The 27,026-nt window shown below is 42.2% G+C and overlaps 2 protein-coding genes across 2 annotated transcripts in view; both read left to right on the forward strand.

Moving 5' to 3' along the window:
• Positions 1–15,606, forward strand: part of LOC138969473 (uncharacterized) — a 28,991-nt gene extending 13,385 nt beyond the window's left edge. The window contains exons 4-6 of the mRNA XM_070342264.1: positions 7,479–7,665; positions 10,018–10,239; positions 11,582–15,606. Of these exons, the coding sequence (XP_070198365.1) occupies positions 7,479–7,665; positions 10,018–10,239; positions 11,582–12,256 (1,084 nt within the window). The 3' untranslated portion in view covers positions 12,257–15,606. The remainder of the gene's footprint in view (positions 1–7,478; positions 7,666–10,017; positions 10,240–11,581) is intronic.
• A 1,804-nt stretch (positions 15,607–17,410) lies between these two features.
• On the forward strand, positions 17,411–26,619 carry LOC138968206 (uncharacterized). Its single transcript, XM_070340758.1, has 6 exons — positions 17,411–17,477; positions 18,470–18,676; positions 19,649–19,823; positions 22,215–22,398; positions 24,740–24,955; positions 25,072–26,619. Exons 2-6 carry the CDS (start codon positions 18,505–18,507, stop codon positions 26,008–26,010), a joined length of 1,686 nt encoding a protein of 561 aa, XP_070196859.1. The 5' UTR covers positions 17,411–17,477; positions 18,470–18,504; the 3' UTR covers positions 26,011–26,619.
• Positions 26,620–27,026: the final 407 nt, after the last annotated feature.

Raw genomic sequence — 27,026 nt, forward strand, 5'->3', positions numbered from 1 at the left:
CTGAGCTACATCCCCGCCCCTCCTGCCGTTTAATTTACCGTGTACGCAATCAGGCAGAAAACAGAATAACAAATATTGTATTGCCAAAGGTTAAGAATTCGATGTTGCGGTTAACACGACATCCACTCAAATGTTTTACACCAAAACATACACATGCATAAAAAATCAGCATAATGATTTAAAATACAAACGTATCAGCACAACCACTGCACCTTTTCCTCCCGCACCAACCGTCGCGCAAGCACAGTGAACTGTTCAAGCTTGTTTATTATGGGATAGGAGCATAGAACTATGCAGGTGATGAGCAAGGAAACGATGGCTAATCATGGAGGGGGAAAAAATGGACGTAAGTGCTTTAAATCCAGACGACAACAAGGGTAAGTGCTTTAAATCTAGACGACAACAAGGGTAAGTGCTTTAAATCTAGACGACAACAAGGGTAAGTGCTTTAAATCTAGACGACAACAAGGGTAAGTGCTTTAAATCTAGACGACAACAAGGGTAAGTGCTTTAAATCTAGACGACAACAAGGGTAAGTGAGATATTAGGGGAACCAATCTCCCGGCACCTGAACAAATAACAAGCATTGACATGGACATGGACTTTCATCGTCTTATTATTCTTATGATGATGGTTGTTTGTTTGTTTGTTTGTTTGTTTGCTTAACGCCCAGCCGACCACGAAGGGCCATATCAGGGCGGTGCTGCTTTGACATATAACGTGCGCCACACACAAGACAGAAGTCGCAGCACAGGCTTCATGTCTCACCCAGTCACATTATTCTGACACCGGACCAACCAGTCCTAGCACTAACCTATGGCAATCCGAATGGTGCAAAAGTCCCTTTTAGCTCTTGATGTCTAAATAACACATTATTTAGCTAAATAACGCGTTATTTAGCTAAACAATGCTTTATTTAGCTATATCATGCATTATTTAGCTAAATAATGCATTGTTTAAATTAAACAATGCATTATTTACAGATACAGAAAAAAGAGAGCCCAGAGCACTAAATAATGCATTGTTTAGCATAAATAAGAGATTGTGTTTGTAAATAACTCATTATTTATAAATAATTACGCGTTTTCTCTAAACAATATATTATATGTAAATAAAGTGTTATTTAAATAAATAAAATATTATTTAGATAAATAAAATATTATTTATCTAAATAAAATATTATTTAGATAAATAAAATATTATATGTAAATAAAATATTATTTATCTAAATAAAATATTATTTATCTAAATAAAATATTATTTAGATAAATAATTTATTATTTAGATAAATAATTTATTATTTAGATAAATAATTTATTATTTAGATAAATAATTTATTATTTAGATAAATAATTTATTATTTACTGTTTTTGCCTTGAAATAGTATTATTACACTAAATAATGCTTTATATAGCTATATAATAGGTTTCCGCTATATAATTCATGATTTGGTAAATAATACATTATATACCGTAAATAAAATATGATATACCGTAAACAATTCATTGTTTAGCGCATCGCGAAGCCGTTTTTATATTTAGTCAAGTTTTGACTAAATATTTTAACATCGAGGGGGAATCGAAACGAGGGTATGGTGTATGTGCGTGTGTCTGTGTGTGTGTGTGTCTGTGTGTGTGTGTAGAGCGATTCAGACTAAACTACTGGACCGATCTTTATGAAATTTGACATGAGAGTTCCTGGGTATGAAATCCCCGAACGTTTTTTTCATTTTTTTGATAAATGTCTTTGATGACGTCATATCCGGCTTTTCGTGAAAGTTGAGGCGGCACTGTCACGCCCTCATTTTTCAACCAAATTGGTTGAAATTTTGGTCAAGTAATCTTCGACGAAGCCCGGGGTTCGGTATTGCATTTCAGCTTGGTGGCTTAAAAATTAATTTATGACTTTGGTCATTAAAAATCGGAAAATTGTAAAAAAAATTAAAAATTTATAAAACGATCCAAATTTACGTTTATCTTATTCTCCATCATTTGCTGATTCCAAAAACATATAAATATGTTATATTCGGATTAAAAACAAGCTCTGAAAATTAAATATATAAAAATTATTATCAAATTTTTTTTTTCGAAATCAATTTAAAAACACTTTCATCTTATTCCTTGTCGGTTCCTGATTCCAAAAACATATAGGTATGATATGTTTGGATTAAAAACACGCTCAGAAAGTTAAAACAAAGAGAGGTACAGAAAAGCGTGCTATCCTTCTTAGCGCAACTACTACCCCGCTCTTCTTGTCAATTTCACTGCCTTTGCCATGAGCGGTGGACTGACGATGCTACGAGTATACGGTCTTGCTGAAAAAGGGCAGCTACTTGACTAAATATTGTATTTTCGCCTTACGCGACTTGTTTCTCTTGTTGTTTTTTTCCACGTGTTTCCGTGGATCCACGAGTGCTCTGTTGATTCTCAAACTGACCAATCAGACAACTAGCATCTGTACACTAATTAAAGTCCCATTGTTGAGTGTGACGAAAACTCGTGGTGACGATTTTAAAACATGTTGGGTCACGCATGGTCCAATCTTACATGGTCCAACCTTACATGGTCCAACCTTACATGGTCCAACCTTACATGGTCCAATCTTACATGGTCCAACCTTACATGGTCCAACCTTACATGGTCCAATCTTACATGGTCCAATCTTACATGGTCCAACCTTACATGGTCCAATCTTACATGGTCCAATCTTACATGGTCCAACCTTACATGGTCCAACCTTACATGGTCCAATCTTACATGGTCCAACCTTACATGGTCCAACCTTACATGGTCCAATCTTACATGGTCCAATCTTGCATGGTCCAATCTTGCATGGTCCAACCTTACATGGTCCAATCTTACATGGTCCAACCTTACATGGTCCAACCTTACATGGTCCAATCTTACATGGTCCAATCTTACATGGTCCAACCTTACATGATTCAACCTTACATGGTCCAATCTTACATGGTCCAATCTTGCATGGTCCAATCTTACATGGTCCAACCTTGCATGGTCCAATCTTACATGGTCCAATCTTACATGGTCCAACCTTACATGGTCCAACCTTACATGGTCCAACCTTACATGGTCCAATCTTACATGGTCCAACCTTACATGGTCCAACCTTGCATGGTCCAATCTTACATGGTCCAACCTTACATGGTCCAACCTTACATGGTCCAACCTTACATGGTCCAATCTTACATGGTCCAACCTTACATGGTCCAACCTTACATGGTCCAATCTTACATGGTCCAATCTTGCATGGTCCAATCTTACATGGTCCAACCTTGCATGGTCCAATCTTACATGGTCCAATCTTACATGGTCCAACCTTACATGGTCCAACCTTACATGGTCCAACCTTACATGGTCCAACCTTGCATGGTCCAATCTTACATGGTCCAATCTTACATGGTCCAACCTTACATGGTCCAACCTTACATGGTCCAACCTTACATGGTCCAATCTTACATGGTCCAACCTTACATGGTCCAACCTTACATGGTCCAATCTTACATGGTCCAACCTTACATGGTCCAACCTTACATGGTCCAACCTTACATGGTCCAACCTTACATGGTCCAATCTTACATGGTCCAATCTTACATGGTCCAACCTTACATGGTTCAACCTTACATGGTCCAATCTTACATGGTCCAATCTTGCATGGTCCAATCTTACATGGTCCAACCTTGCATGGTCCAACCTTGCATGGTCCAATCTTACATGGTCCAACCTTACATGGTCCAACCTTACATGGTCCAACCTTACATGGTCCAATCTTACATGGTCCAACCTTACATGGTCCAACCTTACATGGTCCAATCTTACATGGTCCAATCTTGCATGGTCCAATCTTGCATGGTCCAACCTTGCATGGTCCAATCTTACATGGTCCAACCTTACATGGTCCAACCTTACATGGTCCAATCTTACATGGTCCAACCTTACATGGTCCAACCTTGCATGGTCCAATCTTACATGGTCCAATAATATATATGGACCATGTAAGATTGGACCATGTAAGGTTGGACCATGTAAGATTGGACCATGTAAGGTTGGACCATGCACGATTGGACCATGTAAGGTTGGACCATGTAAGATTGGACCATGCAAGGTTGGACCATGTAAGGTTGGACCATGTAAGATTGGACCATGCAGGGTTGGACCATGCAAGGTTGGACCATGTAAGATTGGACCATGCAAGATTGGACCATGTAAGATTGGACCATGTAAGGTTGAACCATGTAAGGTTGGACCATGTAAGATTGGACCATGTAAGATTGGACCATGTAAGGTTGGACCATGTAAGGTTGGACCATGTAAGATTGGACCATGTAAGGTTGGACCATGTAAGGTTGGACCATGTAAGGTTGGACCATGCAAGGTTGGACCATGTAAGATTGGACCATGTAAGGTTGGACCATGTAAGGTTGGACCATGCAAGGTTGGACCATGTAAGATTGGACCATGCAAGATTGGACCATGCAAGATTGGACCATGTAAGATTGGACCATGCAAGGTTGGACCATGTAAGGTTGGACCATGTAAGATTGGACCATGTAAGGTTGGACCATGTAAGGTTGGACCATGTAAGGTTGGACCATGTAAGATTGGACCATGTAAGATTGGACCATGCAAGGTTGGACCATGCAAGGTTGGACCATGTAAGATTGGACCATGCAAGATTGGACCATGTAAGATTGGACCATGTAAGGTTGGACCATGTAAGGTTGGACCATGTAAGATTGGACCATGCAAGGTTGGACCATGCAAGATTGGACCATGCAAGATTGGACCATGTAAGATTGGACCATGTAAGGTTGGACCATGTAAGGTTGGACCATGTAAGGTTGGACCATGTAAGGTTGGACCATGCAAGGTTGGACCATGCAAGGTTGGACCATGTAAGATTGGACCATGCAAGATTGGACCATGTAAGATTGGACCATGTAAGGTTGAACCATGTAAGGTTGGACCATGTAAGATTGGACCATGTAAGATTGGACCATGTAAGGTTGGACCATGTAAGATTGGACCATGTAAAGTTGGACCATGCAAGATTGGACCATGCAAGATTGGACCATGTAAGGTTGGACCATGTAAGGTTGGACCATGTAAGATTGGACCATGTAAGGTTGGACCATGTAAGGTTGGACCATGTAAGGTTGGACCATGTAAGATTGGACCATGTAAGATTGGACCATGTAAGGTTGGACCATGTAAGATTGGACCATGTAAGGTTGGACCATGTAAGGTTGGACCATGTAAGGTTGGACCATGTAAGATTGGACCATGTAAGATTGGACCATGCAAGATTGGACCATGTAAGGTTGGACCATGTAAGGTTGGACCATGTAAGATTGGACCATGTAAGATTGGACCATGCAAGGTTGGACCATGCAAGGTTGGACCATGTAAGATTGGACCATGCAAGATTGGACCATGTAAGATTGGACCATGTAAGGTTGAACCATGTAAGGTTGGACCATGTAAGATGGGACCATGTAAGATTGGACCATGTAAGGTTGGACCATGTAAGGTTGGACCATGTAAGATTGGACCATGTAAGATTGGACCATGCGTGACCCAACATGTTTTAAAATCGTCACCACGAGTTTTCGTCACACTCAACAATGGGACTTTAATTAGTGTACAGATGCTAGTTGTCTGATTGGTCAGTTTGAGAATCAACAGAGCTCTCGTGGATCCACGGAAACACGTGGAAAAAAACAACAAGAGAAAAAACGGCTTCGCGATGCGCTAAACAATGAATTGTTTACGGTATATAATATTTTATTTACGGTATATAATGTATTATTTACCAAATCATGAATTATGTAGCGGAAACCTATTATATAGCTATATAAAGCATTATTTAGTGTAATAATACTATTTCAAGGCAAAAACAGTAAATAATAAATTATTTATCTAAATAATAAATTATTTATCTAAATAATATTTTATTTAGATAAATAATATTTTATTTAGATAAATAATATTTTATTTACATATAATATTTTATTTATCTAAATAATATTTTATTTAGATAAATAATATTTTATTTATCTAAATAATATTTTATTTATTTAAATAACACTTTATTTACATATAATATATTGTTTAGAGAAAACGCGTAATTATTTATAAATAATGAGTTATTTACAAACACAATCTCTTATTTATGCTAAACAATGCATTATTTAGTACTCTGGGCTCTCTTTTTTCTGTATCTGTAAATAATGCATTGTTTAATTTAAACAATGCATTATTTAGCTAAATAATGCATGATATAGCTAAATAAAGCATTGTTTAGCTAAATAACGCGTTATTTAGCTAAATAATGTGTTATTTAGACATCAAGAGCTAAAAGGGACTTTTGCACCATTCGGATTGCCATACTAACCCCATAATGCCAGACGCCAGGCAATTTTAAAGTCTTAGGTATGACCCGGCCGGGGTTCGAACCCACGACCTCCCGATCACGGGGCGGACGCCTTACCACTAGGCCAACCGTGCCGGTTATGATGATGTTCGTCCTTCGCTTTCAAAGATGACCGCAGTCTCATAGTATGCTTGGATGTCTGGTCTGATGGGTCCGGATATAACCGCTGAGGCCAATCCGGGCCAGGAAACCTCTCCCGCATGTAGGAGACACATGAGAGGGTTCGGCTGCTGGGGTACTGGCATTCTGATAATCATCGGTCCATGCCGTATCGCCCATGTCTCTCTGACAGGGTGCATAATTACTGCGCTGAATCTATCAAAACAAGAATACAGAGTTATCTCCCATGTTTTGCGCTAGTGTTTCTGAGAATAGACGAACTGAGACGAAAGTGATTGCAGATTGGCCGACTTCGACAGTGATCTCCGTTCTGTTCTTCGCAGTTATGATAAATACATCGTTCTAAGGTTAAAACAAGTCGAAATGTTGAGACTGCTGTGGGAAGGAGACCGTGATATTGTTGCATCACTCCCAACTGGTTACGGAAAAAAGTATCGTCTGCTTCGTAGCCAAAGTTGATTATCACGTGACACTTTTGCCATATGTTTGCACAGTAAATACACCCGCGAAAGATAGCTCGCTTGAAACTGTCTTACATATCAATTCCTTTGTAATTTAAAAATTACACAACACCATGAAAAATCATTATCGACGATCGCGAGTCTGCTTATATCAATAACACATTACGAAAAGCTCTAAATATGTGTAAAAAAAAAAAATTAAAAAAATCGATTTCTTACCCACAGAAAGAAAACCAAGGCATCCAGTCAGGGATAAATGAGACCCGAAGGGAAGTAACTCATTTTACCTGAGTTCAGGATGGGGTACTGGCTGCTCTGGTTTTCCGGAGTGTGCGCTTTGTCTCTGTGATGTGGGTTCTTTTCTCTTCCGCGGTCGGGGCACCAGATCAAACTGGCGTAGCCTCATCCACACTGGTGCCATACTATAATCATATGTTTTGTTCACAGCCCCGACGGATCTGAGTGCAGGTGGTTCAGCAACTGTCTCAATGGCAAGTTCCAGTGTGCTGACAGCTCTGAGGACGACGACCAGTACGGGATTCGCTATGGCGAGAAGTTCTGTCGCATGCACGGAAACACTGCTTTGTCTTCCAGCGCCAACGACTGGGTCGACGCCGTCAGACGATGTCTTCAGGTGAGTTTTTACACCGCCTTATATTTGGCGGTGTATAGCGTTTGCCCTTTCTGTCTGTATGTTTGCCTGTCTGTCTGTATGTTTGCCTGTCTGTCTGTATGTTTGCCTGTCTGTCCGCCATATATCTCTGGTACTTATGGGTCGATTTAGCTGAAATATGTGACCCTCCACCACGAAATGAGTCGCATGTCACCTCGCGCGGTTCTGCGCTAGGCTTAATATAAGTCCGGGGAGTGTCTGGTAACAGTGTGACGGTCACCTTAGTCACAGGCTTATAACTCAAACAGTTTTCGCTCTTTTCTAAAACGGTTTTCACCACTGGATAGAGCATAAAAAACTCTTTAGGAAAATGTAAAAATATGAAAATCATGCAAAGGTGACATGTGACTCATTCCGTGGTGGAGGGTCACATATGGGGTGTAGCTAGAAAATTGGTGTTCATACGGCGTTTGGCAAACATAGATTCCTACCTGTAGTTAAAGAGGAGGTGAGCTTTACACGCCTTTACACAGCCAACGACGGAATGGATCGGACGATTAAGCGCTTTATGATGGTGACATGATGGTGACGCGTCTCAACCAAACATTTGACGTCGGCATAACTTGCAGTACGCAATTTAGAATGCCTTATCAGCTAGTGAAACCTTTAATGGATGGGGTGGTGATGTTCTTGATCCCGTCATGGTCAACACTTGTTAAATCTAATTTCTGGTTGGTTTGGTTTGTCATCATTTTTGGCTCACGTAAGTGTAGCCTATGCGATGCTAAACTTTGTCCGTCTGTGCGTGCGTGCGTGCGTGCGTGTGTATGTGATAGAAACTTTAACATTTGACTGAACACCGAAATACTAATTTCATCTGGTTATTATCCAAGCAACATCTTCAGAGAATTGAAGCAATGATCAACATTTCGTCGGAATTTAGATCCACTCAGCATAGTGACAAGTCTTGGTGAAAAGTATAAGACTGAGGACAGCAGTGGAAAAAGTGGCCACATGGCAGGTACCTATTGCTTAGTGTCTGCAGTGCAAAAGACAGATAAGGTGATGGTAGATTTCCAATTGAACACAGTACCCTCATATCTACTGCTGATTTACGACGGGCAAGCTACAATCCAGGGCAGAGAACACTGCAGCGTTATAATCCAACTTTTCATTTGTTTCAGGAAAGGACGTCCTTACAAATTAATATTACAACTCTCTGATACAAAGACATAGTGCATAGTATACTCTAAACAAGAGGTTGTGCTACCACAGGAACATCCCGATAATTGAGTGGGACAGGATTAAAAAGGCTGCAGTGAGGAAGTACACGGTTTTTCTGTTATTGACCTTAATAGCTTTCACACAGCCAGTATATGAGAGATAATGGTCTTCTTGGTGACCGTTCATGCCCAAGCACGCGGAGCTGGTTGCCAGCAGGACAACGTGTCACTGGACAATATCATAGACTTCGGAGTGCGAGGACCAGGGAAAATAACCTCATGTGAACCTGTCTGAGTATGACCATCGTGACGCCCATATCTTTAACTCTCAGTCGTATGACAATTCCAAGAATATATTATCTTGATACGCAAGCTTACTAGGGTAGGTTAATGATTGTAGATAAGCTTTGTCATGATAGTTATGCTGATGCAGTTTAATAGTGTGTGTGTGTGTGTGTGTGTGTGTGTGTGTGTGTGTGTGTGTGTGTGTGTGTGTGTGTGTGTGTGTGTGTGTGTGTGTGTGTGTGTGTATGTGTGTGTGTGTGAGGATTGCACAATATCTCCTTCAGGGACAACTACACCAACAACAAATACACATTCATTTTATCTGTTTGCCTTCTTTTGAAAATTATACATGGAGTAGATATGATGCGTTAGTTTTAACTGTGTGTGTGTGTGTGTGTGTGTGTGTGTGTGTGTGTGTGTGTGTGTGTGTGTGTGTGTGTGTGTGTGTGTGTGTGAGTGTGAGTGTGTGTGTGTGACGGAGTAATTGAGTTTGTGTTACTGTTTGTCGATTTCTTACGGGAGCCTTGAAGGCTTCGCCTCTTGTTTAATGTATTCTCCAGTTTAAAGTAAACTTTGTGTTGTGTTGTTAAGTTGTATGTGAACGTTTTTATTTTATTGATTTATTTTGAGGGGAAAAAGAAGGGGAGGGTTGTTTTGTTTGGATGTTGCGTTGTGTTTTGCTTGGTTTTTCGTTTGATTTTTCGTGTGTGTGTGTGTGTGTGTGTGTGTGTGTGTGTGTGTGTGTGTGTGTGTGTGTGTGTGTGAGTGTGTGTGTGTGTGTGTGTGTGCGAGTGCGTACGTACGTGCGTGCGTGCGTGCTTTCGTCCTTTCAAAGTATCCATGATGTGCGTTATATCTGCCCCAGGTGGACCTAGTCTGGCTGATCCGACCTTACCAGACAACGACACCGACGTGTCAGGACATCAGGACACAGGCTATCTCGTCGTACTCGGAGTGCTACGTCAAAGCCTTCAAAGACATCGACTCCATCTGTGACCTGAGCCCACGGGACTTCTGGGCAATCTTCTGGACCATCAAGGCCGCCTTCCAGGCAGACTTTGTGGAGGAGGTCTACGGGCTTGTGGTTGTGAGTGCTGACTTGACTATTGAAACAGTGTAGTGTAGTAAACGTCGTGGAAAATATAGTGTTTGTTTGTTTGTCAGGGTTTGTTGATTTTGTGTGTAAATGTTTTGGTTTTTGGTTTGTTTAATTTTTTTTTCGTATTCCTTTTTAAATAAGGAACACACACACACACACACACACACACACACACACACACACACACACACACACACACACACACACACACACACACACACACACACGTACACGTACAAATAGTTACACAATGCCTACAGAAAATTAACAAGTCAAGTCAAGTCAAGTCAAGTCAAGTTTTATTTATTCCAATAAAACCCCGTGAGGGTACATGGAAAATTAAAAAAACACAATAAAAACACATTTCATTCAACACCAAATAAAAGGAACTAAAACAAAAAGAAATCAGACTATGTACAGAAAAGGGAGTTGAGGGGTGAGGGAGAGCAAAAACAATACAAGAAACAATTCAACAATAATAATAATAAATAATAATAATAATAATAATAATAATAATAATGATAATAATAATACAAAAAATAATAAAACATTACAAGTGCAAAGTGATTACATACATTTCTTTACTATGGGAAATGGGGGGAAGGGAGAGGGGGGGGTGATGGGTGGGTTAACATAAGGACAAAAATACTATTACAAACAACACAAAACAGATAACGGAGTATAAAGCTAAAAGAGAATTAAATTTTACTCGCTTCTCAAACAGTCCATGACAAGTGTCATGAACTTTGCGAGTTTTAGCAATAAACTCTTTTTTGTAGTGGAAAAAAGCTCTCTGAATTTAACTGAATTGGGGCGGGCATAATAATAGCACCGTAACAACTGTTTTCTATAATTGGTAAAGAAAGGACATACAAAAATATAATGGAACTCGTCCCCAAGGTCACCTGATGAACATTTGTGACAGATTCTGTCTTGTCTGGGAATACCAAGAGTCCTACCTTTTTGTATAGGCAATTTATGATTCAGTGTTCTAAATTTTAAAACAGCGTTTGCTAAATTAACCGGCAGGATGGACAAGTACTTTTCAAACTCAAAATTCTCTTTATACATTCTATAATTATAATAAAACTCATTGTTATTTATTTCTGAATGCCAGGTTTGGACAAATTGGTCTTGTAGCCTATTTTTCATCAGTGCTTTGAAAGTATTAAACTAGTCTTTAAACAGAGAGGGAGGTGAACATGGTCTTCAAGCACCACAGTACAAAGCCTACTAACCCTATAGCACTCTTTCCACTGTACACACCAGATTAGACTGTTGAGAACATGTCACAATTCCACACAACTTCAAAGCCCATTTTTCTCTGCAGGTGCGGGGCCAGTGCTCCAAACCCGCAGCCCTGGCGCTGGACAGCTACATGTCTAAAATCATCATCAGCGTCTGGCTGCCCTACTGTGCAATCTGGGACCACTGCATCCTCAAACGATCCGTCCACGACACCGCCATCGTTCACGAAGCATACACAAACAACGTGATAGACAACGTTATCAACACGCTGACCTCAAAACGCGTCCTTCACCGAACCTCACGTGTAAAGCGAGCAGTGCAGTGGCAGGGGGAGAGCGAGGAGGAGTTCTACTACCACACGGGGGCGGTCGACATGACGCAACACCTGGCCGCCACCGCAGAGTGGGACAGCAAGGGAATCACGTGGTTCACCTACAGCACGTACAACCCGAGCGACAACAGGCTCCAGGTCCACATTCTGCTGGCGGACAAGACTCTAGGCAAAAAACGTAGCCTGAACCTGACGCGCGCGGCCCTAGACGCCGGGGAGATCTTCCACGAGTCTTTGCCGGACTTAAAGGTGGACGGGATCGACGTGCCTGCGGGCTATCTGCTCGGCTGCTGGGATCTCCGCTGCAAGAAGGTCTACATGAACGTCACGGGATACGATGGCAATGCTGCCGTCACCTGGAAGATTGATCACATGATGATGATGGCTGTGGCTACTGCTGTGGTGATCTCAAGTAATTATCTGTAAGGTTCTCTTCGTTACTTTAAACGTGTGCAGTACTACGGTTTGGATCATGCTGGGATAGTCTCAAGTGATTGTATGTAAGGTACTCTTCGTGTGAAACCGTCGCCTGAAAAATGCTAGCTATGGCGATCTCCAGTTATATTTTGTGAGATATTCTGCGCTTGGAACCGTCACTTCCAACATTTGCTGCACTGTGGTTATGGTTACAGTTGACTGGACAATTTGGAGCTATATTCTTCATGGCGTCCACCTTGTACATGACTTACACGTAAAACTCTGCAACTGCGTCCCACGAAAAAGAGCTTTTGTCACTGACTCTGTTAAATTATGTCTAATCTGTGCTTCTCCCGATGATAACCATGGTTACATTAGCTGTGACGATCCCCATCTATTTTCCGTAGGGTATTCTTTATATGGAGCTGTTAATGGTAAAAATCTGATTCATGGTGAACATACAGACACCAAAGCCGCTAGACCACATCACAAACAGAACTCTACAATCCACAGGTGTTGCCCACACACACACACAAACACACACACACACAAAGAAGCCGTATATATATATGTATATGTATATCTATAAATATATAGAGATAGATGACAGTGTATTTTTCGCGTGGCTATAAATTGATTCGACCTTTTCACTTTTACAGTAAGGACAACTTACGGGTGCAATCGTGACATTCTAAAAATAGTAACGTAGTAACGGGAATATGGATTGACGCCACACGAAGGAAGGGAGATAAACGCTGAAAACACTGGAGAAGATAAGGAAGAGTTACTGGGAATGGATCCAGAGAAAAACAGAGAAAAACCAAAATCGGTTCAGCGCTGCGCGCTGAGAGCACGTGTTGAAATATCTCATCGATGAGGTTGTGTCCGGGGTGTAGCTGAATACGGTCTAGTCTCCAAATTTGAAAAAGATCCACCGAGAACTTTGGCTTGGCATCGCGGACACACACACACACACACACATACACAGACAGACAGACAGACAGACAGACAGACACAAGTCGTATATATATATAGATATATATATGACGGGCGCAGTGGCGTGGTGGTAAGACATCGGCCTCCTAATCGGGAGGTCGTGAGTTCGAAACCCGGTCACTGCCGCCTGGTGGGCTAAGAGTGGAGATTTTTCCGATCTCCCAGGTCAACTTATGTGCAGACCTGCTAGTGACTTAACCCCCTTCGTGTGAACACGCAAGCACAAGACCAAGTGCGCACGGAAAAGATCCTCTAATCCATGTCAGAGTTCGGTGGGTTATAGAAACACGAAAATACCCAGCATGCCTCCCCCGACATCGGCGTATGCTGCTTGAATGGCGGGGTAAAAACGGTCATACACGTAAAAATCCACTCGTGCTAAAAACATGAGTGAACGTGGGAGTCTAAGCCCATGAACGAAGAAGAAGAAGAAGAACAAGGTGTATATATAATTAAAATCCTTTACACGGGGAGATATAACTAATGAACGTATTATTGTTCAGTAAAAGTAATATCGTTTAAGGCGGTCCTTTGTCGATCCCGAAGTCATCTTCGTGAAGACTTCGTGAAGTCTTCTTATCGAAAATCCAGTTCCAAAGCTTCTTGCAGCCAGCATTGTGAAGAAGACTTCGCGAAATTGTCAATGTTGACCCCAACAATGGAAAAATGTACCCATATAAATGTTATTTGTGTTATACTTCACACACGTTATATCAAGAGTCTGTTTTCTTATTTCAGGTTTTTTTTTCTTGTACACAGGACTTATGTATACAGTTCTGTATCTTGGATTTGATATTATTACTTTTGTTGTTGGTTTTATTTTCGTTTGCTTGATGTTTATGAAGTAATTATTTATTATGTATTCGATTTTATTCCTAGCTTGTTTACTTTGAGCGATTGTCATTGTGTTGCTGGGCTTCACATAATTATGAACCTTTCTTTGTGCGTGACTGTCTGCCCGTCTGTTTTTGTACCTGCCAGTATAGCTTCCCACCTTTGTGTGTGCTTTTCTGTCTGTCGTTGCACCTGCGTCTATGTCTTCCCAGTTGTCCGTGTGTCTACATGTCTGTATACCTGTCTTTGCAGCTTTGAGTCTGGTTTCAAAACTGTCTGCCTACCTTCCTTGACCCTGTCTGTCCATATTTTTTGGACCTGCATGTCTGTCCATCTGCCTGTCTGTGTACCCACATTTCTGTGTGCCTACCTGTCTGTCCATCTGGCTTTGTGCCTGTCTGTCTACCCATCTGTTCATCTGTCTTTGCATATGCCTGTCTGCCTTCCAACCTTTCTGTTTGCCAAGTCCACCGTCTGTCTGGATATTCTTCCCTGCCTATGTGACAGGGAGACTACCGTCGCCCTTCACAGCAGGCCCTGCAGAGTAGTTGGCCTTTGAGTTCGAGCTATTTATCGCTCGCCGGCTATACACCTGTGGATTGTAGAGTTCTGTTTGTGATGGGGTCTGGCGGCTTCTGTCTCTCTGTAAATTCTTGGTTTCCTTTGCGTAACCAAAACAGTTTTTATAGGGCTTAGAAAAAAGCTCTATAATTCTCAATCCTGTTTGATCGGACTTCGTCTCCAAAGCAACTGTTGTGTTTCGGCACTCGGTTACGCCTACTACACTTCTCTCTGCCTGCCTGCCGACCTGTATATCTGTCTTTTCAACTTCCTGTCTGTATGCATACTTTTTCTGTGCATTCTTGCCTTTCCATCTGCCATTGCATCAGTCTGTATAACTGTCTATCTGTCTTTCTGTGAATCTGGCATTATAACTGACAGTCTGCTTACGAACTGTTGTTCCTTCCCGTGTGCTGTCCGACCTATGTATGTGCCTGTATGTCTGTCCATCTGTGTACGCGTCTGCCCGTCTGTCGCCTTCCAACATTTTTGTCTGACCTGTATGTCTGACGATTGGTCGGCCTGACTCGTGTTCTTACAGGCTGGTGGTCTGCCTCTGGTCCCGTCTGACCTGTATGTCTGACGATTGGTCGGCCTGACTCGTGTTCTTACAGGCTGGTGGTCTGCCTCTGGTCCCGTCTGACCTGTATGTCTGACGATTGGTCGGCCTGACTCGTGTTCTTACCTCTACCTCTGGTCCCGTCTGACCTGTATGTCTGACGATTGGTCGGCCTGACTCGTGTTCTTACAGGCTGGTGGTCTGCCTCTGGTCCCGTCTCAATAGGGATTGAAGACTAAGGAAGATGGAGGAAAATCATCAATATTTGTTCTTTCAGTTTCAACTAATATATCGCATCAGATTTTGTAAATCTGTATGTTCGTACTGTAAGTTTGTATGTATATTTCATACTGTAATAACTGATTTGTACAACCAAAAAAACAATGGAAATAAAACGTACCATAAACAACTTGTTTCATGCTGAGCAGGATGCGTGACACGCGCGCGCGCGCGTGTATGTGTGTGTGTTTGTGTGTGCGTATGTGTGTGTATGTGTGTGTGTCTGTGTCTGTGTGTGTATGTGCGCGCGCGTGCGTGTGCGTGTGTGTGTGTGTGTGTGCGCGCGGACGGTGTGTGTGTGTGTGTCTGTGTGTGTCTGTCTATTCTCTGTCTGTGTACGTGTGTGTGTGTGTGTGTATGTATGTCTTGCCTATAATTATTGCCTATTTTAATTATGACAGTGAACAGTCTTGTCAAGCATTTTATCGGTCAAATTATTTCAAAAGATTCTAAAGACCGCTAAATGAGTGTCATGACACTGATAACAACTACAAAGTCACACTGACGTATGTCACAGCTCGTTATAACTACAGTGGACGCCGCTTAATAAAACCGCGGTTAATAGAGCCAGCCGCTTATAAAAGCCGATTTCAGACGGTCCGGATTTATCACTATATCTTATGTATTAGAAAAAGCCGGTTAATAAAACCAACCCGCCGCTTATTAAAGCCAGTTTTCTCAGAGAAATCACGTAGTTTGTGACTAAAACTCACATTATCTTGTTCTGATGTGGAAGACGACCAACAAACAAACACTCATAAAATCGTTCTTCTCTGCCGAGTAATGATTCGTGACGGTGACAGTGAAATTATTGATGTACCGAAGTGATCAAAGTACACGTACATGTACATAATTAAAACAAAAGTTCAACATCCTTCGTGAAGTTTTGTTTAGATTCAAACAAGTGTAAATGACGAAAGAAAGTGACTGAGTGACGTAAACAAAAGAGATTTTTTTTTCTTTCGAAAATGACGTATTCCTGGACCGCCGGTTAATAAATCCGCCGCTTATTAAAGCCATTTTTCGTCGGTCCAGAAGTGGTTTTATTAAGCGGCGACCACTGTACCGCTGATGACGTCATTCAAAACATTGACGTATGAACATGACGTGCACTCTCGAGAGAGACGACAGCTGTCAAGGAACAAATAACGTATACCAGAGCTTTTAGAATTGTATGACTTTTTTAAATTATAGATTTTACACCTTCACAGCTGAGAAAACATAACTGCACTCTGACCAGCAAAAAGGAAATATCATAAACTTTAGTTGTCAATGTATTTAAACATGTATTTATATATTATTTTCTTTTTAGTATAAAGCAAGCATGACAGATAGTAATGATGCAAGTATCACAAAACTTTGAAACACATTCAACTTGTCTTGCTCAAATTGCCGTGTGCTCGGTATCTCAAAACTAAAAAGAACAAATCAGCACTTTTCTTCCTTTCTCTCAAGTTTATATATTTACAGTTTCTTTCAAACCGCAGTTATTTCATTTGTTTTGAAAACCTTCACTCGTGCTTTCAGTTCCTTCAAGATTGCTTCTTCAGATTACCCGCCTCTTGAAGTCTGAGCCAATATATTTTGCTGAATAATGGTTTGTGAAAGATTTTATTTTCGTGCTGACTACATCAGATAACATTGACCGCAACACTCCATTAAACACATTTCCAAATATAAAACCAGAGTCTCAAACAGCGCTCAACAATTTCGCATGGATGTGCAATCGACAAAACGGAGTATACGCATTTACCGTGTTGATATAGCGATATCATTGTCCTCCATTTACGTGTGATATAGCGATACTATTATCCTCCTTTTCAGTGTCTTAAATTGAGTAGAACGGACGACGTAGCATGCTGCGACGTCATTGACTGTCGACCACGTTTCACGGTTGTCGGTATACGAATCTTTTTGTGTTAAAAGGTAAACGTAAAATCTGTCAAATCACACATGCTCTTTTTTCAGTTCTCTTGCGAGCAGCACTTCGAAACACACCAGGTAAGATCTTCGGCTCAATTTTATTCTATTATTTTTAAAAGTGAAATACAGATGTTGTATAATGTTGGTTTTGATCATCCTGAACTCAGGTCAAAATGAGTTGGGCTCATTCTCTCCCTGACAGGATGCCTTGGTTTTCCTTGTCTGGCGAGAAAATCGATTTTTTTTTTAAACATATTTAGATCTTTTCGTAATGTGTTATGGATGTAAGCAGATTCGCGATCGTCGATAATGATTTTTCATGGTGTTGTGTAATTTTTAAATTACAAAGGAATTGATATGTAAGACAGTTTCAAGCGAGCTATTTTTCGCGGCTGTATTTACTGTGCAAACAACTCTAAATATGGCAAAAGTGTCACGTGAAAATCAACCGTTTGGTTTCGGCGCTCACTGGAGCAGACGTTTTTTCCGTAACCAGTTGACAGTGATGAACCCATAATATGGTTTTATATTACGGTCTCCTTCCGGCAGCAGTCCCAAAATTTCGACTTGTTTTGACCTTAGAACGATGTCTTTATGATAACTGTGAAGAACAGAACGGAGATCACTGTCGAAGTCGGCCAATCTGCAATCATTTTCGTCTCACGAACACTGATCTCAAATTTAGATCAGTGCTCGCGAAAAACATATGGGAGATAAGTCTGTATTCTTGTTTTGATAGATTCGCGTAGGACTGTAGCGTCCGGTCAGAGAGACAACTGGCAATAGCCGTGGAGCGATGCTTATCAGAATGGGTTTTGATATGCAAAAGTAATGTTATATCCTTTCATAACATATTTTGTCCTTTCCGTCATTCTTTGTGTTTGTTTTCTGTCAGTCTTTTTGTCTTTTCTTCTTTCTTTCTCTACAGCTTTCATTTTTCTCTCTTTATTTCATGCATTGCACTCTTCGCCTCCTTCCTTCCTTCCTTCCTTCCTTCCTTCCTTCCTTCCTTCCTTCCTTCCTATTCTGCCTATCCACACATACATTTTTTTAGATCCGCCTTTTTTCAGACAGGAAGTACACAAAACCAACTCCCTGACCAAAGATGTTGATGTTTCTGGCACTGACCTTGGCCTCTGTGGCCTCTGTGAGATCAGCGTGTCACCCTGACACAGGTCCATCCGGTTCCTATGACTGTTACTCTGGCCGGCACTATGGCAACCAGCCGCAATGGGGCACATGTGTGACCAACGCATACATGATACAAAAATCAAAAGGTACATTGATTTCTGGTTCGTTGACTGTTGGAGGGTGTTTTTTTGTAAATACCTTTGGGGCTATGTTCGTGGGGGTTGGGGGTAGGGAAGGGGGGGTGGGGTAGGGTGGCGATGTGGTGTGTGTGCTTCGCCGGGTGTACGCCGGCGCATTGTACGCGATTGACGCCACACGAAGGAAGGGAGATAAACGCGCAAAACACTGGAGAAGATAAGGAAGAGTTACTGGGAATAGATGTACAGAAAAACCAAAATCGGTTGAGCGCTGCGCGCTGAGAGCACGTGTTGAAAATTTTCATCGACCAGATTGTGTCCGGGGTCTACCTGAATATGCCCACCAAATTTGAAGCAGATCCATCGAGAACTTTGGCCGTGCATCGCGAAGTGACACAGACAGACAGACAGACAGACAGACACACACACACAAGCCGTATATAGAGATATAGATAGATGTGTGTGTGTGTGTGTGTGTGTGTGTGTGTGTGTGTGTGTGTGTGTGTGTGTGTGTGTGTGTGTGTGGTGTGTGTGTGTGTGTGTGTGTGTGTGTGTTGACTATTTTGGCTATTGCAGTCTTGTCACCAGTACATGTGTCATGTGTTTCAAAAGATGCAAAAATCTGCAGAAGTCTGCCAACTGATTCACACAAAATGGAACATACGCATTTTCCGTTATTGTCCTCCATTTCCGTGTGATATAGAGATATTATTATCCTCCTGTTCAGTGTGATAATTGAGTAAAACGGACGACGTAGCATGCTGAAAATAAGTAATGCTCTTCTTACATGTTAAAGGTTTCTTTCTCTCTATCTCTCGAATGCATTTCCTCTCTTAATTATGGAAACTTTGAACACTGTTTTGTGACGTGATACATGCAGCCATGACGTAAAATAAGTTAGCAACTGCAGCTGTGTACCATTCTGAAGAATACACGTTAGAACCATATTACTGAACAGTTTCCTTGCTACTGTAATTTCAGGTCGCCACCAGTGCCGAGATCAGACCAGAACGTACTGCTACTACCAGTGTATGCTGGAGCTACACGACCTAGGAAGGGGCAATGTGACGTCAGACTGCTCCTGTGATCCTGACGCTCCAATGACGACACAACCCACACCTTATGACGTCACCACGCTCTCGCCGCTCTGTTTTAGGTATGCAACGCTTTGTGTTCTCAGTATAAATAGTGCATTATCAGAACACCACTCCCAGCCTGGCACTTAAGTTTTGTGTGGCACTTTAGTTTTTCTGTGCCGATATCTATTAATTTTGGTACAAGCAGGATTCCTTGTAAGTCTGGTGTCTAAAATTCGATTCATATGTTGTAGAGCTGTGATCACAAACTGTTCATGAGTACTATAATTTCTTTAAGCAGGCACTTTAATGGTCTCTAGTTAACGTCTCGGAAAGGTTATGGGATGTGTGACTATCTTATAACTCTCTTTGAAAGCAGATACTTTTGCAAGGTTCATTTTGATTTCTTTCTTCTGTTTTAAATTCGTTTGGATTTATAAATTACTGTTACTCTTTTTGTTGTTTTCTTTTTTACATTTAGTCAAGTTTTGACTAAATGTTTTAACATAGAGGGGGAATCGAGACGAGGGTCGTGGTGTATGTGTGTGTGTCTGTCTGTGCGTGTGTAGAGCGATTCAGACCAAACTACTGGACCGATCTTTATGAAATTTGACATGAGAGTTTCTGGGAATGATATGCCCGGACCTTTGTTTTCTTTTTTTCGATAAATACTGTTGATGACGTCATATCCGGCTTTTTGTAAAAGTTGAGACGGCACTGTCACACCCTCATTTTTCAATCAATTTGATTGAAAGTTTTGTAAAGCAATCTTCAACAAAGGCCGGAATTCGGTATTGCATTTCAGCTTGGTGGCTTACAAATTATTAGATGACTTTGGTCATTAAAAATCTGAAAATTGTAATAAATTTTTTTTTATATAAAACGATCCCAATTTACGTTCATCTTATTCTACATCATTTCCTGATTCCAAAAACATATAAATATGTTATATTTGGATTAAAAACAAGCTCTGAAAATTAAAGATATAAAAATTATGATCAAAATTAAATTTCCGAAATCGATTTAAAAACAATTTCATCTTATTCCCTGTCGGTTCCTGATTCCAAAAACATATAGATATGATATGTTTGGATTAAAAACACGCTCAGAAAGTTAAAACGAAGAGAGGTACAGAAAAGCGTGCTGTTCAGCACAGCGAAAACACTACCGCGCTGAACAGGCTCGTCAGTTTCACTCCGTTATGCACAAGCGGCGGACTACGGTCATTGTGAAAAAAATGCAGTGCGTTCAGTTTCATTCTGTAAGTTCCACAGCTTGACTAAATGTAGTAATTTCGCCTTACGCGACTTGTTTGTTGTTGTTGACAAGTTTTATTACAGTCTGCACAAGCATACTTTTTCTCAAACACACAGCCACTTTATTAAATGAGAGAAACAAAGGAAACCAACAAAGCACAACATGCAAATAAGCAGACCGACAGACAAACCACCATGTGAGCCTATCATTTCGATTGTGACATGTAGCATGTGTATCATTGTGATTGTGACATGTTCGAAGCACATGTGTCATTGTGATTCATACAAGTAGCACATGAATCGTCGTGATTGTGACGTGTAGTACTTTTATCGTCGTGATTGTGACGTGTAGTACTTTTATCGTCGTGATTGTGACGTGTAGTACTTTTATCGTCGTGATTGTGACGTGTAGTACTTTTATCGTCGTGATTGTGACGTGTAGTACTTTTATCGTCGTGATTGTGACATGTAGCTCATGTGTTTCATTGTAATTGTGGCATGTATCACATATATCATTGTGATTGTGACATGTAGCATGTGTATCATTGTGATTGTGACATGTAGCATGTGTATCATTGTGATTGTGACATGTAGCATGTGTATCATTGTGATTGTGACATGTAGCATGTGTATCATTGTGATTGTGACATGTAGCATGTGTATCATTGTGATTGTGACATGTAGCATGTGTATCATTGTGATTGTGACATGTAGCATGTGTATCATTGTGATTGTGACATGTAGCATGTGTATCATTGTGATTGTGACATGTAGCATGTGTATCATTGTGATTGTGACATGTAGCATGTGTATCATTGTGATTGTGACATGTAGCATGTGTATCATTGTGATTGTGACATGTAGCATGTGTATCATAGTGATTGTGACATGTAGCACATGTATCATTGTGATTGTGACATGTAGCATGTGTATCATAGTGATTGTGACATGTAGCACATGTATCATTGTAATTGTGGCATGTATCACATATATCATTGTGATTGTGACATGTAGCATGTGTATCAGTGTGATTGTGACATGTATCACATATATCATTGTGATTGTGACATGTAGCATGTGTATCATTGTGATTGTGACATGTAGCATGTGTATCATTGTGATTGTGACATGTAGCATGTGTATCATTGTGACTGCGACATGTAGCACATGTATCATTGTGATTGTGACATGTGGCTTTCCCCCCTCTGTCCTCAGTCCCAACGGAACGGACTGTGACTGGTACCGCCAGTGTCTGGAGGCCAAGTTCCAATGCTCCACCGGGGCGGACGACTACGGCATTGCGTACGGCGAAGCGTTCTGTCGGCTGTACGAGCAACGTTACAACGACGTCTCTCCACATGCCAGGGAATGGATTGATAACGTCAGGAAGTGTTTGCAGGTAAGGTGCACTTAAACGCACAGTCGTCCGCGTGTAACCTTTTTATTAACAGCGTATCACCGCAACATGTCTCATACTAGGACACGATGGGTGATTAATTTTGACCGGACTCACCATCTTAGGTCTTACCGCTCACCATCTTAGGTCTGACCGGACTCACCATCTTAGGTCTGACCAGACTCACCATCTTAGGTCTGACCGGACTCACTATCTTAGGTCTGACCGGACTCACCATCTTAGGTCTGACCAGACTCACCATCTTAGGTCTGACCAGACTCACCATCTTAGGTCTGACCAGACTCACCATCTTAGGTCTGACCAGACTCACCATCTTAGGTCTGACCAGACTCACCATCTTAGGTCTGACCGGACTCACTATCTTAGGTCTGACCGGACTCACCATCTTAGAGCTGACCGGACTCACTACTCACCATCTTAGGTCTGACAGGACTCACCATCTTAGGTCTGACCAGACTCACTATCTTAGGTCTGACCAGACTCACCATCTTAGGTCTGACCGGACTCACCATCTTAGGTCTGACCAGACCCACCATCTTAGGTCTGACCAGACTCACCATCTTAGGTCTGACCAGACTCACCATCTTAGGTCTGACCAGACTCACCATCTTAGGTCTGACCAGACTCACCATCTTAGGTCTGACCAGACTCACCATCTTAGGTCTGACCAGACCCACCATCTTAGGTCTGACCAGATCCACCATCTTAGGTCTGACCAGACTCACCATCTTAGGTCTTACCAGACTCACCATCTTAGGTCTGACCAGACTCACCATCTTAGGTCTGACCAGACTCACCATCTTAGGTCTGACCGGACTCACCATCTTAGGTCTGACCAGACTCACCATCTTAGGTCTGACCGGACTCACTATCTTAGGTCTGACCGGACTCACTATCTTAGGTCTGACCGGACTCACTATCTTAGGTCTGACCGGACTCACCATCTTAGGTCTGACCAGACTCACCATCTTAGGTCTGACCAGACTCACCATCTTAGGTCTGACCAGACTCACCATCTTAGGTCTGACCAGACTCACCATCTTAGGTCTGACAGGACTCACCATCTTAGGTCTGACCGGACTCACTATCTTAGCTCTGACCGGACTCACCATCTTAGGTCTGACCAGACTCACCATCTTAGGTCTGACTAGACTCACCATCTTAGGTCTGACCAGACCCACCATCTTAGGTCTGACCAGACTCACCATCTTATGTCTGACCAGACTCACCATCTTAGGTCTGACCAGATCCACCATCTTAGGTCTGACCAGACCCACCATCTTAGGTCTGACCAGACTCACCATCTTAGGTCTGACCAGACTTGCCATCTTAGGTCTGACCAGACTCACCATCTTAGGTCTGACCGCTCACCATTTTAGGTCTGACCAGACCCACCATCTTAGGTCTGACCAGATCCACCATCTTAGGTCTGACCAGACTCACCATCTTAGGTCTTACCAGACTCACCATCTTAGGTCTTACCAGACTCACCATCTTAGGTCTTACCAGACTTACCATCTTAGGTCTGACCGGACTCACTATCTTAGGTCTGACCGGACTCACTATCTTAGGTCTGACCAGACTCACCATCTTAGGTCTGACCAGACTCACTATCTTAGGTCTGACCGGACTATCTTAGGTCTGACCAGACTCACCATCTTAGGTCTGACCAGACCCACCATCTTAGGTCTGACCAGACTCACCATCTTAGGTCTGACCAGACTCACCATCTTAGGTCTGACCAGACTCACCATCTTAGGTCTGACCAGACTCGCCATCTTAGGTCTGACCAGACTCACCATCTTAGGTCTGACCAGACTCGCCATCTTAGGTCTGACCAGACTCGCCATCTTAGGTCTGACCAGACTCACCATCTTAGGTCTGACCAGACTCACCATCTCAGACCTGGTCATTCTTTTACAAGGGATAAAGCCATAACAGTGTGATGAGTAATAGTGGCGGATAAGATAACATAACATAACATAACATAGATCAAATAATACATTTTCTGCGAGAGAAATGATAAAATCAAAAACAGTTGCTTTTTTACAACCAGCTCTCGCCCTAAAGAGAGAATAGTCACACTACTAGCGATATACAATACAGAAACCAGATATCACTCACAAGCAAAATACGCGAAAAGGCATGGAACAAACCGTGGAAAGATCAGAAGGGCGATAACGTAAAACACTAGCGAAAGAAGTGTTTCTAAACTGATTAGACCAAACCTTTTTTACTAGCTTGCTTGCTGACTGGCTTGTATAGTTGCTTGCTTCAATTATGTGTGTGCCTGGTGTAACCAACAGCATTTTGTTAACCACAGGTACAATTGGTTCCTTTACTACGCCCCTTTGAACCACTGACGTGTCGTGACGTCAAGGCTCGTGCCTTCGACTCTCACACCGGATGTTACGTCACACCCTTCAGACATGCGCCCTCGGTGTGTGAGCTGTCGTTGCAAGACTTCTGGCGAGTCTTCTGGACCATTCGCACCGCCTTTAAGTCCGACTTCGTGGAGAGTGTCCTTCGTTTGATGGAGGTGAGTGTCTCTTTGTCAGCGTTCTCTCAATGTCGTTTTGTAAGAGACGCAGAAAAATAAAACACCGAAACGCTCATGCCCAGCCATTGATTATTTGAACTGCATCTATATTTCAGGTACGACAAGACTGCAACCGTCTGGGTGTTCGACAGCTTGACGGCGAGATGCGCAAGCTGATGATCGCTCTCAGTCTACCCCTTCCAGCCCGCAGGAAACGCTCTGCAGCTGACACAGAACATCAATTAAACAAAGAAAATGAGATTCTTCCTTCAGATTCAGATCACATGAAGGCAGCACGCAGCTATCACAGAGAGAAGACGATACGATCCGGACCTTCCAAGCTTACAGTGCCTACTGGGAAAAAGATGGTTCGGCAAGATACGCGTTTTGTATCTCACGCTGACGTTCAGCCATACAACACAAATGCTAGGGTTCCGTCAGACTCGGATGCCAATAAAACAGAGCGTTTCGACCACAGAGATACCGAAACTTCTCAGCTTGACCATTCTGGAAGAAAAGTGCATACGCAACAAGGTCGTTTTAGCTACCCAGAGGGAACTCAAGCGCGTCAGAAAAGGGAAACAACTTTCACAGAAGAGGGAGAGAACTCCACTGAGCTGTTCTATCACCAAGCAGCGGCAAAAGTGAGCGAAGAGCTTGCCAAGCAGCTCCAGTGGGACGAAGAACACATCATGTGGTTTGCTTACGGAGTTCATCTCGGCGAGGGCGTCCTCCAGATCCACATTCTCATGGCTGACGAGGAACTCGGCTCAGCAGCGAAACTGAACTCGTCTTCTGAAGCCTCACGCGCAAACCTGACATCAGTGCTTGAACAGGCCGTCAAGGCGTTTGAGATGGGAGATGTTCAGCTGAGTGTTGATGGTGAGTCTGCACTCCATCCTGGTGTGTTGAACGTCTGTGAGGACCTCAACTGTAATGATGTTTCTATCAACGTAACAGCTCCTCCCCTGAGGATCACGAGCGATGCAAGCCTTTCAACGATGAACTCCTTGTACATGTTTGCAATCCTGTTTTGTTGCATTGCTGGGTTATGAGGACCTCATGATCAACTGCGATGATGTTTCTCTCAATGTTACAGCTCCTGCTTTGAGGCTCACGAGCGATGCACGCTTCTTAACGGTGAACTCCTTATACATGTTTGCAATCCTGTTTTGGTGTATTGTTGGATAATAAAGACCTCAACTGTGATTGCTGGGTTATGAGGACCTCATGATCAACTGTGGACTGGGTGGCCGAGTGGTAACGCACTTGCGCTCGGAAGCGAGAGGTTGCGAGTTCGACCCTGGGTCAGGGCGTCAGCAATTTTCTCCCCCCTTCCCTAACCTAGGTGGTGGGTTCAACTGCTAGTCTTTCGGATGAGACGAAAAACCGAGGTCCCTTCGTGTACACTACATTGGGGTGTGCACGTTAAAGATCCCACGATTGACAAAAGGGTCTTTCCTGGCAAAATTGTATAGGCATAAATAAAAATGTCCACCAAAATACCCGTGTGACTTGGAATAATAGGCCGTGAAAAGTAGGATATGCGCCGAAATGGCTGCGATCTGCTGGCCGATGTGAATGCGTGATGTATTGTGTAAAAAAAATTCCATCTCACACGGCATCAATAAATCCCTGCGCCTTGAATATGTGCGCGATATAAATTGCATAAAAATTTTAAAAAAATAAAAAATCCTGCGCTTAGAACTGTACCCACGGAATACGCGCGATATAAGCCTCATATTGATTGATTGATTGAACTGTGATGATGTTTCTCTCAACGTTACAGCTCCTGCTTTGAGGCTCACCAGCGATGCAAGTTTCTCAACGATGAACTTCTCGTACATTTCTGCAAGCCTGTTTTGCTGGATTGCGAGGTTATGAAGACCTCAACAGTAAGGGCGTTTCTCTCAACGTAACAGCTCCTGCCATGAGGCTCACCGCAGCGATGCAAGCTTCTTAACGATGAACTACTTGTACATATTTGCAATCCTGTTTTGCTGGATTGCTTTCTTATGAAGACCACAATGTGAGGATCTTCCCCACAACGTTACAGTCCCACCTGAGACCA

Source organism: Littorina saxatilis, linkage group LG6 (genome assembly GCF_037325665.1).
Source record: "Littorina saxatilis isolate snail1 linkage group LG6, US_GU_Lsax_2.0, whole genome shotgun sequence".
Lineage (NCBI taxonomy): Eukaryota > Metazoa > Mollusca > Gastropoda > Littorinimorpha > Littorinidae > Littorina > Littorina saxatilis.